This window comes from Giraffa tippelskirchi, chromosome 7, assembly GCF_054371585.1.
Source record: "Giraffa tippelskirchi isolate mGirTip1 chromosome 7, T2T-mGirTip1v1.2.pri, whole genome shotgun sequence".
Lineage (NCBI taxonomy): Eukaryota > Metazoa > Chordata > Mammalia > Artiodactyla > Giraffidae > Giraffa > Giraffa tippelskirchi.
Window position 1 is genome coordinate 122,040,823 of NC_137281.1, and position 13,624 is coordinate 122,054,446.

General features: G+C 35.7%; 1 protein-coding gene across 24 annotated transcripts in view; it reads right to left on the bottom strand.

The window, feature by feature from the left end:
• The window catches only part of DTWD1 (DTW motif tRNA-uridine aminocarboxypropyltransferase 1), a 30,253-nt gene that overhangs the window by 7,840 nt on the left and 8,789 nt on the right, over positions 1–13,624 (bottom strand). For 15 of the 24 annotated variants that reach the window (XM_081508433.1, XM_081508432.1, XM_081508431.1 and 12 more), the window contains 3 exons: positions 12,983–13,126; positions 10,794–11,043; positions 3,681–4,007 (listed from right to left, as the gene is read on the bottom strand). In XM_081508433.1, the coding sequence (XP_081364559.1) occupies positions 3,760–4,007; positions 10,794–11,043; positions 12,983–13,126 (642 nt within the window). In that variant the 3' untranslated portion in view covers positions 3,681–3,759. Of the gene's footprint in view, positions 1–1,806; positions 2,233–2,605; positions 2,798–3,680; positions 4,008–10,793; positions 11,044–12,982; positions 13,127–13,624 lie in introns of those variants that run through there. The other 9 variants (XM_081508452.1, XM_081508451.1, XM_081508447.1 and 6 more) reach the window with 3 other exon arrangements.

The following is a 13,624-nucleotide window of genomic DNA, read 5'->3' on the forward strand; positions in this document are numbered from 1 at the left end:
AACCTCTTCATTCATGAAATACTTTAATCTGCTTTCCTCACCACCTGGCTTCTCTAGAAAAGAGAGCCTCAGGCACAAGTTAAATCTACTACTTTATTAGATGAGGCAATCCAGGCTGGTGAGAGTAAAGATGTAAGGCTAACAAGGACTGGAAGCAAGTGCAAATTGATAAACCAAACAGCATTTCGTTTCTGGTTCATGATTTAAGTCATGAAGAGACATTGCTGATAATTTGGCCAGTGCAGTTGCTTAGCTACATGGTACATCTCTGGGCAGGAGGGTGAAAAACTGTGCCTCAAAATAGTCTGTGAAAGATATGAATTTGTGTGGCAGCTTCTTCTAGTCCATTGATCCAAGTCTTGCAGACAGTAGGCTCTCCCAGATTGCATCATCTAACCTTTTTGACAATCACTGGGGGGAACCCTCGGGCATGATGCTTCCTTGAGTCCAGAAGTATTCGGATGGGCCAGAGATTCTGAGCATGTGGCTAGCTGACCTCAGGTAGAGCAATCACTCCAGCCTGCTAGTACAGTGTCACTATATAGGGTGATAGCTATGGCAAGGTGGTTGGTGGCCTAGGAAACAGTGGGGCCAAGAAGGTGAGAAGCCACTTGAGAAAGATCTGTCAGATACTATATCCAAAGATGAGATATCTATTGCTGTAAATACATAATGCTGTATAATAATAGCTATAAAGTTTCAGAGGCATAACAATGGACATCCCTTACTCACACATCTATAATCGGATAGGTGTCAGGTTCTGCTGATCTTGGCTGGGATGGTTCACATACCTGTGGGTTGACTGGCTACTAGCCAGTCTAAGACTGGGTTCAGGTAGGGTGACCAGGGTAATTTGGCTCTGCTTCATGCATGTCTCACCCTCTAGGAAGCTAAGCCAGACATGTACGTGCTTTTGGCGACAGCGGTAGCACAAGAGTAAGTGGGAATACACTAGATGTTTGGAAACACATATGGGCCAGAAAGTACTTGAGAATGCACTTCAAAGGAGGATGAGAAAAACACCATGAATACAGGGAGGAGTAAAGAATTAGGGGGGCTTTTACAGTGTCTCAAACCAAAGAAAAACAAGACAAGTATAGACAATTCATTGTTCAAACAGGTATTATTATTGTTTGGGGGGAAGAATTTAAGATTTTTCTGGACTTAGCTATAAATTAGGCTCTTACGGAGTATGTGGGTTATCTTTCTCAAGACAGCTGTAAGACAGGAGCAAATGAGTTTTTTCCCTTCTCCCTTTCCCTTCTCCCTTTTAACAATTATATTTTGCTGGTTTGTAGAGCCAGTTAAATGGCAATAGATTTTGGCTCAGAAAAGTTCAAATTTAGCCCAGAGAAATTCAACTTTGGCCCTGCTTAAATCAATTCAGGCCTTCCTCTGTTCCCAGGGCCAAGTTCTAAGCATGAAGAAATCCATTTTAATTCCATTCTTGTAAAATAATTGCTAGTCAGTTATTGCTTATTAACTAATAGGCAAGTCAGATAGTTTATCTTGCTAAGACTATTGGGGCTAATAATGTTCAAACTTTATATAAGCCACATTCCTTTTAATGAAGAGTGTAATAAAATGGTGATCTCACTGAACCAAATCATAAGTCCCAGATTCTAGACAGGATTCTGCCACTAACTAGTTGTGTGACCTTATGGGCAAGTTACTTAATCTCATTAGGCCTCAACTGCCACAGATGTATTAATCAGGGACTGCTCTAAATTACAATGTTTCAAAAGATCTATTTTCACAGTATGTTAGTAGGCATTCTTTATTCAAAAAAGTTTAAGAAATACTAACTTGAAGTTTAAAATGTTTATTGCAGGACTTTTCAGCACTTTCATGCTGTGCCTTTTGAATCTCTAAGAGGGGGATATAATGTGCAGCAAACAAATTTTACCGACAACTAATTTTTTTTTTCATAAAACACATGTCCCACTGAATGTACTTTGGGAAATATATTGCTATTTCTAGCACTCACGTGGGTGAAATTTAATAGTCAATATCCCATAGAGAGGACAACTTCAAGTGGGAACTTTTGAGAAAAACACCTCCCTTGTGGCTCAGTGGTAAAGAATTCACCTGCCAGTGCAGAAGCTGCAGGAGATGAAGGTTCAATTCCTGGGTCAGGAAGATCCCCTGGAGAAGGAAATGGCAACCCACTCTAGCATTTCTGCCTGGGAAATCCCATGGACAAGGAAGCCCAACGGGCTACAGTCTGTGGGGCTGGAAAGAGTTGGATATGACTTAGTGACTCAACAGCATACAAAAATCCGTTTACAAAGGTACAGGCAGAGTTTAGGAAAACCAAGGTGTAAATAACCTACTTTGGGGCTAGGAACACCTACGAGACCTTACTACGTAAATGAAAAGGGGTAAAAGGAGGAAGCATGGGTCTGAAATGAACTGGAATAACTGCTGGGAAAAGGATGCCTGATAAGATGACCTTCAGTAAAGGGACACAGCCACCCATGGTGGCCTGCAGCAAAGCAGCCAGGCAAATAAACAACACAATTTCATTTTACTTTCAACTTTCAACCTATTGCTGGTCCTTCTGTTTGCTTATCCCAACCAAACGCCAATGGGCAAGGGGACCTACCTCACAGAGCAGAGAGCAGAATGGGAAAGACTGAAGGGCAGATCCAGAGGGCAAACAGAAGGTATTCAGCACAGTGGGGCTCCATTCACAAGCAGCTACAGTAGATGATTAAATGATGTCCTCAGGACTCAAGTCTTTTTCTCTCTCCACTCTTTCTTTTGCTGGCTTCATTCTAAGGCAAAGTTTTGCCACCTGCAGCAGAGATGTCACCAGTAGCTCTAGGGTTATATACATCATGCTTAGTTCACAATTTCATAACACAAAAAGAATAAATACATGTATAGCACTTACTATATGCCAGGTGCTATTGAAAGCCCCATAGATACATTCACTCAGCTAAACCTCGACATCATCCTAAAATACCTACTGTATTACTGGTCTTTTCAGTAATCAAGAAACTGACAAGTGACTGGTAGGTGGAAAATTAAAACTGACATTTAGATTTAGATAGTCTAGCCCTATAGTCTGTAGTTTAGGTCTAGAGGCTGTGCTTTTAACCAGTGAACCATAATGCTTTAAGAAAAGTAATCCCCACCTCTTTAAACATTCATATTACGTATCAAAAAGGAAACATGTGCTTATCCTGGATCAATCACTGGCATTTTGCTTGCTAACCTGGGTCATATGTCCATCCCTAAGACAGGACATGATTATTAACAATTCTTTCCTAAAAAAGATGCAGATTAAAAAAAAAGAAGTTCATCACAGGCAACATGGACTTAAAGAAACAGCCCTATGGACTGGAGCTACAATTCTAGTTCTGCCCAGGTTTGCCATCAACCTTGAGCAAATTACTTGAGGAGATTCTGTGAGTATAAGTGGAAAGATATGAAGATCTCTAAGCAAATATCTAATTACATCTAATCACACAGATATAAAATAACAGACTGTTATATTAAAATATAGTAATAAAACTGAGATCTGCCAAACTTGAGCAAATAACTTCTGAAATGAATTTTTCGGTCAACACCATCTCTGAAAATTCCCTTAGAAATATTTTCATTTTTAAAAATAGGAAGTAAAATAAATAAAACCTTATTTTTTCAAGTGGTCTTACAGACATTACACATGAGTATTTCCTAGGAATAAACAAAGCACAATTATAATTTTATTGATTTTAGCAAAATAAAATTACATAAGTAACTTTTAAAAAACTAATGGGTAAGTTTTCTTGTTTCCTTGTCTCCAGGGCACTTTGCATTCTTTATCAACTGGTGCATAAAAGAGTAGAAAAATAAAAGATTATCATATTGTCCTTTGTATTTCTCTTTTAATATATCAGTGTGATAGTCTACCAGAAAGTAGTAAATGGCTTCAATTGTGGAAAGGAAGGTATCCGGCTTTCCTTTTTGATGGCGCCAAAAGCAAGTTTTTCTTGTTTTCAACTCAACTTGTAGCAACCCTGCCAAAAACAAATAAGAAAAATATAGGTATTTCTTGTTACCACAGGGTGTGGTACAATAATGATTTCCCTGAATTACTTCAAGGATTTTTTTTTTTAAACTTCTTCAATCCCAATTCCAAACAAGTTGTTTTCTCAAATGTATTAAGATATATACAGAAGCAATACAAAACACAGGATGAAATATTATCCGTGACAGTTATTTATAAGTCTTAGACCTTACAGCAATGGGTTACAAGTGGTTAACATTTAAGATGGTCATCTCTGTCATCAACTTACCAATGTCTTTTTTCACTTTAACCTGCGACAGGACTAAGTTCACCAATTTTCAGAAGAGTTTCATTTCCTTGATAAATTGACATTTTGAAATCATTCATTCTGACACTCACTGAGACCAGATAGGCAGGTTAACAGTTCTTAATACTGTTAAAGCTACTGGATGATCACTTTTTGGCTCTCTTTTCATATACAGAGTACCTAGAGCTGTTTCATTAGCTGTCACATCTGTGTTTCAGAGCCTTGGGGACACGGTCAGCTAATGCCGTGCTCCTAAATATTTTAAGAGGAAATGACTCATTAAATCTTACAATAGTACTCTCATCTCTTGGGCTTCCCTTGTGGCTCAGCTGGTAAAGAACCTGCCTGCAATGCAGGAGACCTGGGTTTCGTCCCTGGATTGGGAAGATCCCCTGGAGAAGGGAAAGGCTCTACTCCAGTATTCTGGCTTGGAGAATTCCATGAACTGTATAGTCCATGAGGTCAAAAAGAGTCAGACATGACTGAGCAACTTTCACTTTTTTTTTTGCCACTTTTACTCTCATCTCTTACAACTCAGATGTCAATATACAAACTCAGAAGGCTTTTAGCACCTTAGACCAGCACTCAGACTCACATTATAATTTGTTTTTAAAAAATCATATTTTTTCTAAATCAATACTCACAGCAAATATAAACTGACTAAACCCGCCATTTAAAAGACAATGATCATCAGAATGAAACACAACAGGAATGACCTCCACAAGGCTTCCATTCAATACTGCACTCAAGGTCTTAATTAACACAATACTACAAAAACAATAAATTAATTACATGCCTAATAATAGAAAAGGGAAAAACACAATTGACATCTGTTGTTGTTGTTCAGTTGCTAAGTTGTGTCTTACTCTTTGTGACTCCATGGACTGCAGCATGCCAGGCTTCTCTGTCATTCACTATCTCCCGGGATTTACTCAAATTCATGTCCATTAAGTTGATGATGCCATCCAACCATCTCATCCTCCGCTGCCCCCTTCTCCTTTTGCCCTCAATCTTTCCCAGCATCAGAGTCTTTTCCAATAAGTCGGCTCTTCGCATCAGGTGGCCAAGGTATTGGAACTTCAGCTTCAGCATCAGTCCTTCCAATGCATATTCAGGATTGATTTCCTTTAGGACTGACTGGTTTGATCTCCTTGCAGTCCGAAGGAATATCAAAAGTCTTCTCCAGCACCACAATTCGAAAGCATCAATTCTTTGGTGTTTAGTCTTCTTTATGGTCCAACTCTCACATCTGAACATGACTACTAGAAAAATCACAGCTTTGACTATACGGACCTTTGTTGGCAAAGTGACGTCTCTGCTTTTTAATGTGCTGTCTAGGTTTATCATAGCTTTCCTTCCAAGAAGCAAGCATCTTTTGGATCACAGCCTCATCATGGTGAAATATATTGGGGTAAAGAGATTTTTAAAAGGAACAAAAGTGCTAAACATGAAAGATGGATAAATTCCATACCAAGAATTTCGGTTCTTCAAAAGATATCATAAAGAAATTTAGAAGATGAGTCAGAGACTGCATGAGGATATTTTAAAACATAATTATCTATATTCTAGAATATATAAAGAATTCCTACAAATCAATAAAAAAACAAAACACTAGAAAAATGGACATAGATATTTCACAGAACAGGATATGTACGGCCAAATAAGCAAAGGAAATGATGCTCAACCCAATTAGTCATTAGAAGCAGAGACATTACCTTGCCAACAAAGGTCTGTCTAATCAAGGCTATGGTTTTTCCAGTAGTCATGTATGGATGAGAGAGTTGGACTGTGAAGAAAGCTGAGCGCCGAAGAACTGATGCTTTTGAACTGTGGTGTTGGAGAAGACTTTTGAGAGAGTCCCTTGGACTGCAAGGAGATCCAACCAGTCCATCCTAAGGGAGATCAGCCCTGGGTGTTCATTGGAAGGACTGATGTTGAAGCTGAAACTCCAATACTTTGGCCACTTCATGCAAAGAGTTGACTCATTGGAAAAGACCTTGATGCTGGGAAGGATTGGGGGCAGGAGGAGAAGGGGACGACAGAGGATGAGATGGCTGGATGGCATCACTGACTCGATGGACATGAGTCTGGGAAAACTCCCGGAGTTGGTGATGGACAAGGAGGCCTGGCGTGCTGCAATTCATGGGGCTGCAAAGAGTCGGACACGACTGAGCGACTGAACTGAACTGAAAGGTAAATTATGACTATTATATCCACTCTATTGGCAAGTATCAAGCATTTGACGACAAAATGGTAAGAGGCATTATGAATTGATAGGAATTCTTGTACATTAATGATGGGAGTATAAACCTGTATACCCACACTTTGGAAAATAGTTGGCATCATCCTGTAAGACTGAACATTCTTATATGTAACAAAACAGCAATTCCAGTTTTAGGTATGTTTCCTAGAGGAAGCTTGCACATGTGCAAGAATGTTCATAGTAGCACTGTGTGTAATAGTAGCACATAGTAGCACTGTAGCAAAACCCAGAAATAATTGTTTCATCAACAGAAGACTGAATAAACCTTAACAAATTCACACAATCATACATTACACAGTAGCAAAAATGAGTAAACTATAGCTACAATCTTAGAAACAAAATGGTGAGTTTAAAATTTGAGTCCTGAGAAAACTACAAGTCAAAAAAAAAGAGCAAAACTAATAATCTAAAAAAAGCAAATCTTTAATTGAAAGTATGTTGTACAATATTATGTAAGTTACAAGTGTACAACATAGCGATTCACAATTTTTAAAGGTTATACCCCATTTATAGTTATTATAAAATACTTGCTATATTCCCTGTGCCATACAATACATCCTTATAGCTTACTTTATAGTTTCTCCTTTTCACTTTCCTACCCCTACATTGCCCCTCCTTCACTGGTATCTATCAGTTTGTTCTTTACATCTATGAGTCTGCATCTCTTTTATTATATCCTTGTATTTTTTTAGATTTCACATATAACTGATATCATACAATATTTGTCTTTCCATTATTTCACTTAGCATAATGCCCTCCAAGTCCATCTATGTTACTGCAAATGGCAAGATTTCATTCTTTTTTTATGGCTGAGTAGTATTCTATTGTGTGTATGTTTGTATATGTGTACCACGTATGTTTTCCTCTAGGAGTTTTCTAGTATATATCTTACATTTATGTCTTTAATCCATTTTGAGTTTATCATTGTATATGGTATTAGAGAATATCTTAATTTTATTCTTTTACATGCAGCTGTCCAGTTTTCCCAGCACCACTTATTGAAGTGAGATGAACACTGATTTTAGTAATTTGGACTCCTTCCCCAACAAAAAGACACCACCCTTCCCCAATGCATTCCCCTAAGCCTTTCGATGATGAATCTTCAAGAACATTATGCCTCTCTTCACTTGCAGGCTTACATTTCATGATTAAATTAGGCACTCAAACTTCAAATGTTTTGTTTTGAGAGCAGTAAAACATTCACAGCTATTTCTCTGTAAAGTTTGGCAAAAGAGTACGTTACATTGTTAAGGGGATCCTTAATCTCAGCATTCATAATAAGAGAAACAGAAACATTCTAATACAGTACATTTGAGGGCTTAAATAGAAATTTAGAGTTGGTTTGTTCAGCTTAATCCCATCAAATGATAAAATGTTTTAAAACCTAATGGCAATGATTTATAACAAACAAGGGCTGTTTCTTGTGGAAGTAACTTGGCTTATCTGGAAACTGGTATTTCACACACATATAGAGATAATAAATATGCTGAACCCTAAATAGTTCCTGTGGTGCAATGAGGAGTCAGAAGGGACAGGGGTTGAAGTAGGACATGAAGAAAAAACTGACTCTAGAAATCTGTTCATTTCATGATTTTCAAGGAATTAAGAAATCCATTTAAAATTTTGATGTAGCACAGAACTGAAATATATGATACTTTCTATGGGATTTGAGAAGGAATAACAGAAAACTTTTGTACAAATGTGATTTGAAGCCTTAAGCACAAAGGCTTAATAGATTTAAATTGTACCTCAATAATCCCCTTTATAATTTTTTTCAAGTGTTAATACCACTTATGTTCTTCATTTGATCCTTTCCATTACCATATAAGGTACTTTAAAGAAAAATTGCTCAGGAAAAATCTTCAAACTGGGTAACGTGCAACTGTAACCATTCAAGGGAATATGGCAGGCAGTACTCCAAAGAGCAGGGTTTTAGGGTTTCATCAATCAAACATTAGCAATAAGATTACAAATCTTATTCTGTCATTTTTTCGCAGTCACTCTCCATACACACACCCTTCCCAAACACAGAAACACACAAGAACACACACATACCATTTCTTTGTCTCTCTGTGCCTATCTTTCTCACACACAGACACCCAATCACATAGAGAAGCAGAATGACAAAGAAATCTTACTAACACGTATGTTTTCAAGGGGTATAAACTACATAAATTAAGCGAGTTAAATCTAGTATTGTCATTCACTTTAGCTTGAGACTAATTAACACAAGATTCCAAAAAGTGCCATACACTTTCTTTTCTACATGATGTACATTTTGAATAACTGCCTGGGAGAAGCTCTTCCAGTTTGAAACTGATTTGGAAACTGCTCAAAACCAACTGGGTAACTCTCTTGCTCTCTAATCATACATGGTATACAAATAAAGCCATCAAAGAGCCAGATTTAAACCCAAGTTTTTAGAGAAACAACTGAAAAAGCCTGAAGAACTAAGTAAGGCACAAGTGAATAAGACAGGTAATATTCTTCATATTACTAGTTGTGTTACTGGGGCAAGTAAAGTAACTCTTTAAACCATTAATTATTAGAAACTAAGCTTTTCACTCTAAAGAAAAATATACAAACAAAACAAAAGGAAGAAATGTTAAATCTGAATTGGAACTACTCATGTGAACTCAATACATAGCTATTTATTTTTCTTGGCTCTGTCCACTGAAGCAATGATATACAAGCAGTAATAAATGTACCAGATCTTGGTTTCTAATAACATTCCCCATTAAAAAAACCACAGTTCCTTCAAACAATTAATTCTAGGTCTGGGGCAGGAAAAAAGTACAAGTGAACTTGGGACAGCTTGTTTTACCAGAAAGACTAAAGAGGCCATGTCACAAAGGACCTGAAACGCTCCCAATGGCAAAATTTTAGACAATTTGGGCATCAAAAAGAACACGATCATGATAGATTATAATATACTGAATGAAAAGGAAATCCGTAAGACCACAATGATCCCAAAAAGAGGTGGCAGGAGAGAGAGGAAAAAGGAGAGAGAAAAAAAAAAAAGCTCATCTTTACATAAGAATGCCAGCAAACAAATGTAGAAGAAATAATAACATTAAAATTTCATCATTTTGTAATTCTTAATGTAATTACTGATTTAGGCAATAGTCTGTCTGCATTGCAAGAGACCAAGTTCAAACCCTGGGTCGGGAAGACCCCCTGGAGAAGGGAATGGCTACCCACTCCAGTATTCTTGCCTGGAGAACTCCATGGACAGAGGAGCCTGGTGGGCCACAGTCCACAGGGTCCCAAAGAGTTGGACACAACTGAGCAACTAACACATACACACACACACACATCAATAAATACTAAAACCACTTGGTAAAAAGCAGTTGGGAAATAGTTCAGTGTCTTAAAAGTATTACCCCATAGATTACTAGTAATTTCAACACAGAAAATAAACTTTATAATGGAGCAATCTTGCAATCACCACTTTAATCAAGGAATTAACGTTATCAGCAATGTCCTCTTATTTGATGTAGACAATTTTAGCTATGAACAGGGTAACTAATCACCTATTAAAGGTATACCATGTCCTCTTATTTGATGTATACAACTTTAGCTATGAATAGGGTAACTAATCACCTAAACAGCTTCATTTCTGAAAGGGAATGCTATCATTAATTATATCAAAACAATAAACTAGAATTTTTGTAGACAACCATGGATTTATCCTTACCTGAAGTATCCTTACAAAAATATTTAAATTGAATCTAATATTACAACCAGCAGGCAACTGACCTGTCCTCTTCACACAAGCCCATCATAAAAAGCAAAAACAGGGGACTGTTCTATATTAAAAGAGACTAAAGAGACATAATAACCAAATGGAATCTGAGTTTACAGGCTGCATCAGAGGAAAAAGGCTACAATAAATATTTCTGGGTCAATTAGGGAAATGTAAATTTGGACTAAAGATGATAGAACTTTTGCTAACTTTCTTATAGTGATAATGGTATAGCAATGGTATAAGGATGTATACTTAGGTATTTAAGGGTGATGTACTGTAAAGCCTGCAACTTACTTTCAAATGGTTCAACCAAAAATATACATATCTAAGTACACACTGATACATATAATAGAGAAGGAAAAATAAAGCAAAAGTGGCAATGCAACTCTTCTTGAATACATCAGTAGGTTTGCAATTTTTGAAAGTTGGGGGAAGGAAAAGTCAAAAAAATAAATGTAACATTTTTACTCTTATTTACCTTGAAGTCTCTCATCAGTGAATATTTTGTTTGTTTGGTTCCAGGTGCTATCTATGAATACAATTTTTTTCAGCGTTGTGTCTTTGCATTTGCTGTCATTCAAATCCTGTTCTTCAGTTTTCTTGCGTTTAATGGATGGCTTATCAAGGTCATCGTTTTTGCCTCTAACACTATTTTGACTCTTTTTTTGCAGATGAAAAGAAATATCTTTTACTGAAACAGACTTAGGTCCAGGAAATACAAGTGCAACCTGAAGCAAAGAAGCTTACATTAGTAGTGTGCTATGATCTTCAAAATTAATAAATTCAGACTTAAAACTACAAGAGGAAAAACTATGTGAGTATCTGAGAAAAAAGCATTAGGTTTTACTATATGGGCCTCTTTAATACATATATGGTAAAGTTTTTGGTTCTTCCCTAGTAACCTATAATCATAATATACTACCAAGAAATACTTCTATACTTTAAAATAAGTTATTCACTTATTGATAGAAACCAGGTTAATTGTATCTTAAATAAAAAAACTAAACTCTATAATGCTTCATAAGATAAAAGGCAAAGTATGGGGTACTCTGTAAAAGAACCATTGAAAAGTGCTTGATAATTAAATACCATCTTCACCTATATAATAAGCAAAGAGAAAACAAATGATAGAGCCAAACGCTGGTGAGGAAACAGTATAATAGGCCTTTAAAGCCATTACTGATGTCAAGTTAAATAACATAACTCTATGAAAGCCATTTGGCAATATAAGTCAAGAGTCTTGAAATGTTCATACTCTCTAGTCAAATGAAATTTCAATTATGGGAATTTATCTTAATAAAATAATTCTAAACATACACATACTCACAATACCCAGAATATATGTTAAAGTATATTTATTACAGTGAAAACTTAAAAATAAAAAATCTAACTGTCAAAGAATTACTCAGTGGTAATTATGGTACTTCCTTTCTATCAGCATGTTTTTACTGAGACCTTATATACTGTAGAACCTCCAAGGTATGAACAACTCCTAACACAAACCAGGTACCCATCACATATTTGTTAAATGAACAAATGTTGATAGAATCATGGTTATTTATCCTCCATATTTTTCCCTATTTCCAAAGATTTTTGAGTGGAGATTATCATTTTTAATATGAAAAATAAATATTATTATTATTAAAATAAATATTATTAAAATTTAAAATCTTAAATTTATAAACATCAATGTTATAAAAGTTTTTCAGACACTCACTATGCACACCTACCTTTCCCCCATACCCAACTAGCAAAGTCCAGGGCTTCTTAGTTTTCTTAGATTATAAGCACATCATGTCTTTTTATATTACATAGCACTAGGTTCTATTTAACTGACATGATATCCAGCTGATCAAAGAAGGAAATACAAATATATTCCTAGATCCAAAACTCAGATATCATTTAAATTACAAATATATTGATAGGAAAGGAAAAACTTACTAAGTTCTTTCTTAAACAAATGAATGCATTGATTTTTTATTTTGTTTCTAGATTTACCATACCAACAAATGTTCTCCCAAGAGACCTAAAACAGTTTATATGTTTCTTTCAGAAGTATTCAAGGCCTAGTTTTTTGAAATCTATAGCAACATCACTTTTCAACAAGACCAGCTGTAAAGACCTGTTGTCACTAATGTCACCATTTCAACTAGGTGAAAATCCATTAAGAATCTAGAAATGAGCAAGGCAGGCCTCTGAGTAGCCAAAATAAATATCACAAAAGCCATGTACTAAAGCTTTTAATTTAGAAAGGATTTCTAAAAATCCTTCTAGCTTAAACTTTCTTTCTTCTGGAGAAATTTCAACGTTTGTAATCTGGTTTCTCAGTTTGTATCAAATTAGCCTTTTCACGTGTAGTATATGAACAAGAATGGAGAAAGGAGAAAAGTAAAAGCAGGCCCAGTAATACTAGCAAAGAGTAAAAATTGGAAGAAGTAACACAGACAAATTAGAAAAAGTGGAAAGAGAGACTCAAAAAAGCCTAACATCTAGGATCATTTGATCTTTTAAGATACTGATGAAGCAAACTGTATGTTAAGTGCTACAGAAGGTTCACCGGAGACCATTAAATATTAAATTATGTTCAAGTAAGTTTAGAAAGGCAATGGAGTTTAAAATTCATATTTAGATTCAATGTGAAAAGCTGTAAAAAAAGAAGCTGCCTACTTCATGGTCCTTTTCTTCATATTCTGGAATACACGGATATGTATAAATATTGACAAATTCAGGTGCTAAGAGTTTTGCATGTACAGCAGTGCTTTTGCCATCTGTTTCATTCGGATGTTTAATGATGTCAATCTTCAATGGTAGCTAAAATTTAGAGAAAAAAGAAAAATGAACAAAACAAATAGAAAATTCTAATTTTTATGTTAATAAAAATGGTCTTTAAAGCTTAAATAGCACGCTCACACTAAGTTCCTATAAATACACTTACAGTTTGAAAGTCATACTTTTTTAGAACAGAATACTAAGACTAGTAAGAGTCATAAAGCAAACCCAAATTTATTTCTCAATACTGTTAATCATGTACTAGAACTATTTTCAACTCATTTAACAGACTCTTATAGCAATGTTCCAATGTCATATTCATTTGTCACATTGGACTGAGTCCTATTCATTGCATTCAAATATCTGTGTCAAGAACATTTTTTATAATTCCTATAAACTTTCAGGTCTGTTAATTTTATAATACATTAAAAAGAAATATAAGCTCAGGCAAAAGTTTTAGATCTAAAATACAAGTTAAAATTTTGTTCCTCAAAACATCTTTTGAGGTCAAAGGTATTATCTTTTAATGTTAACATCATG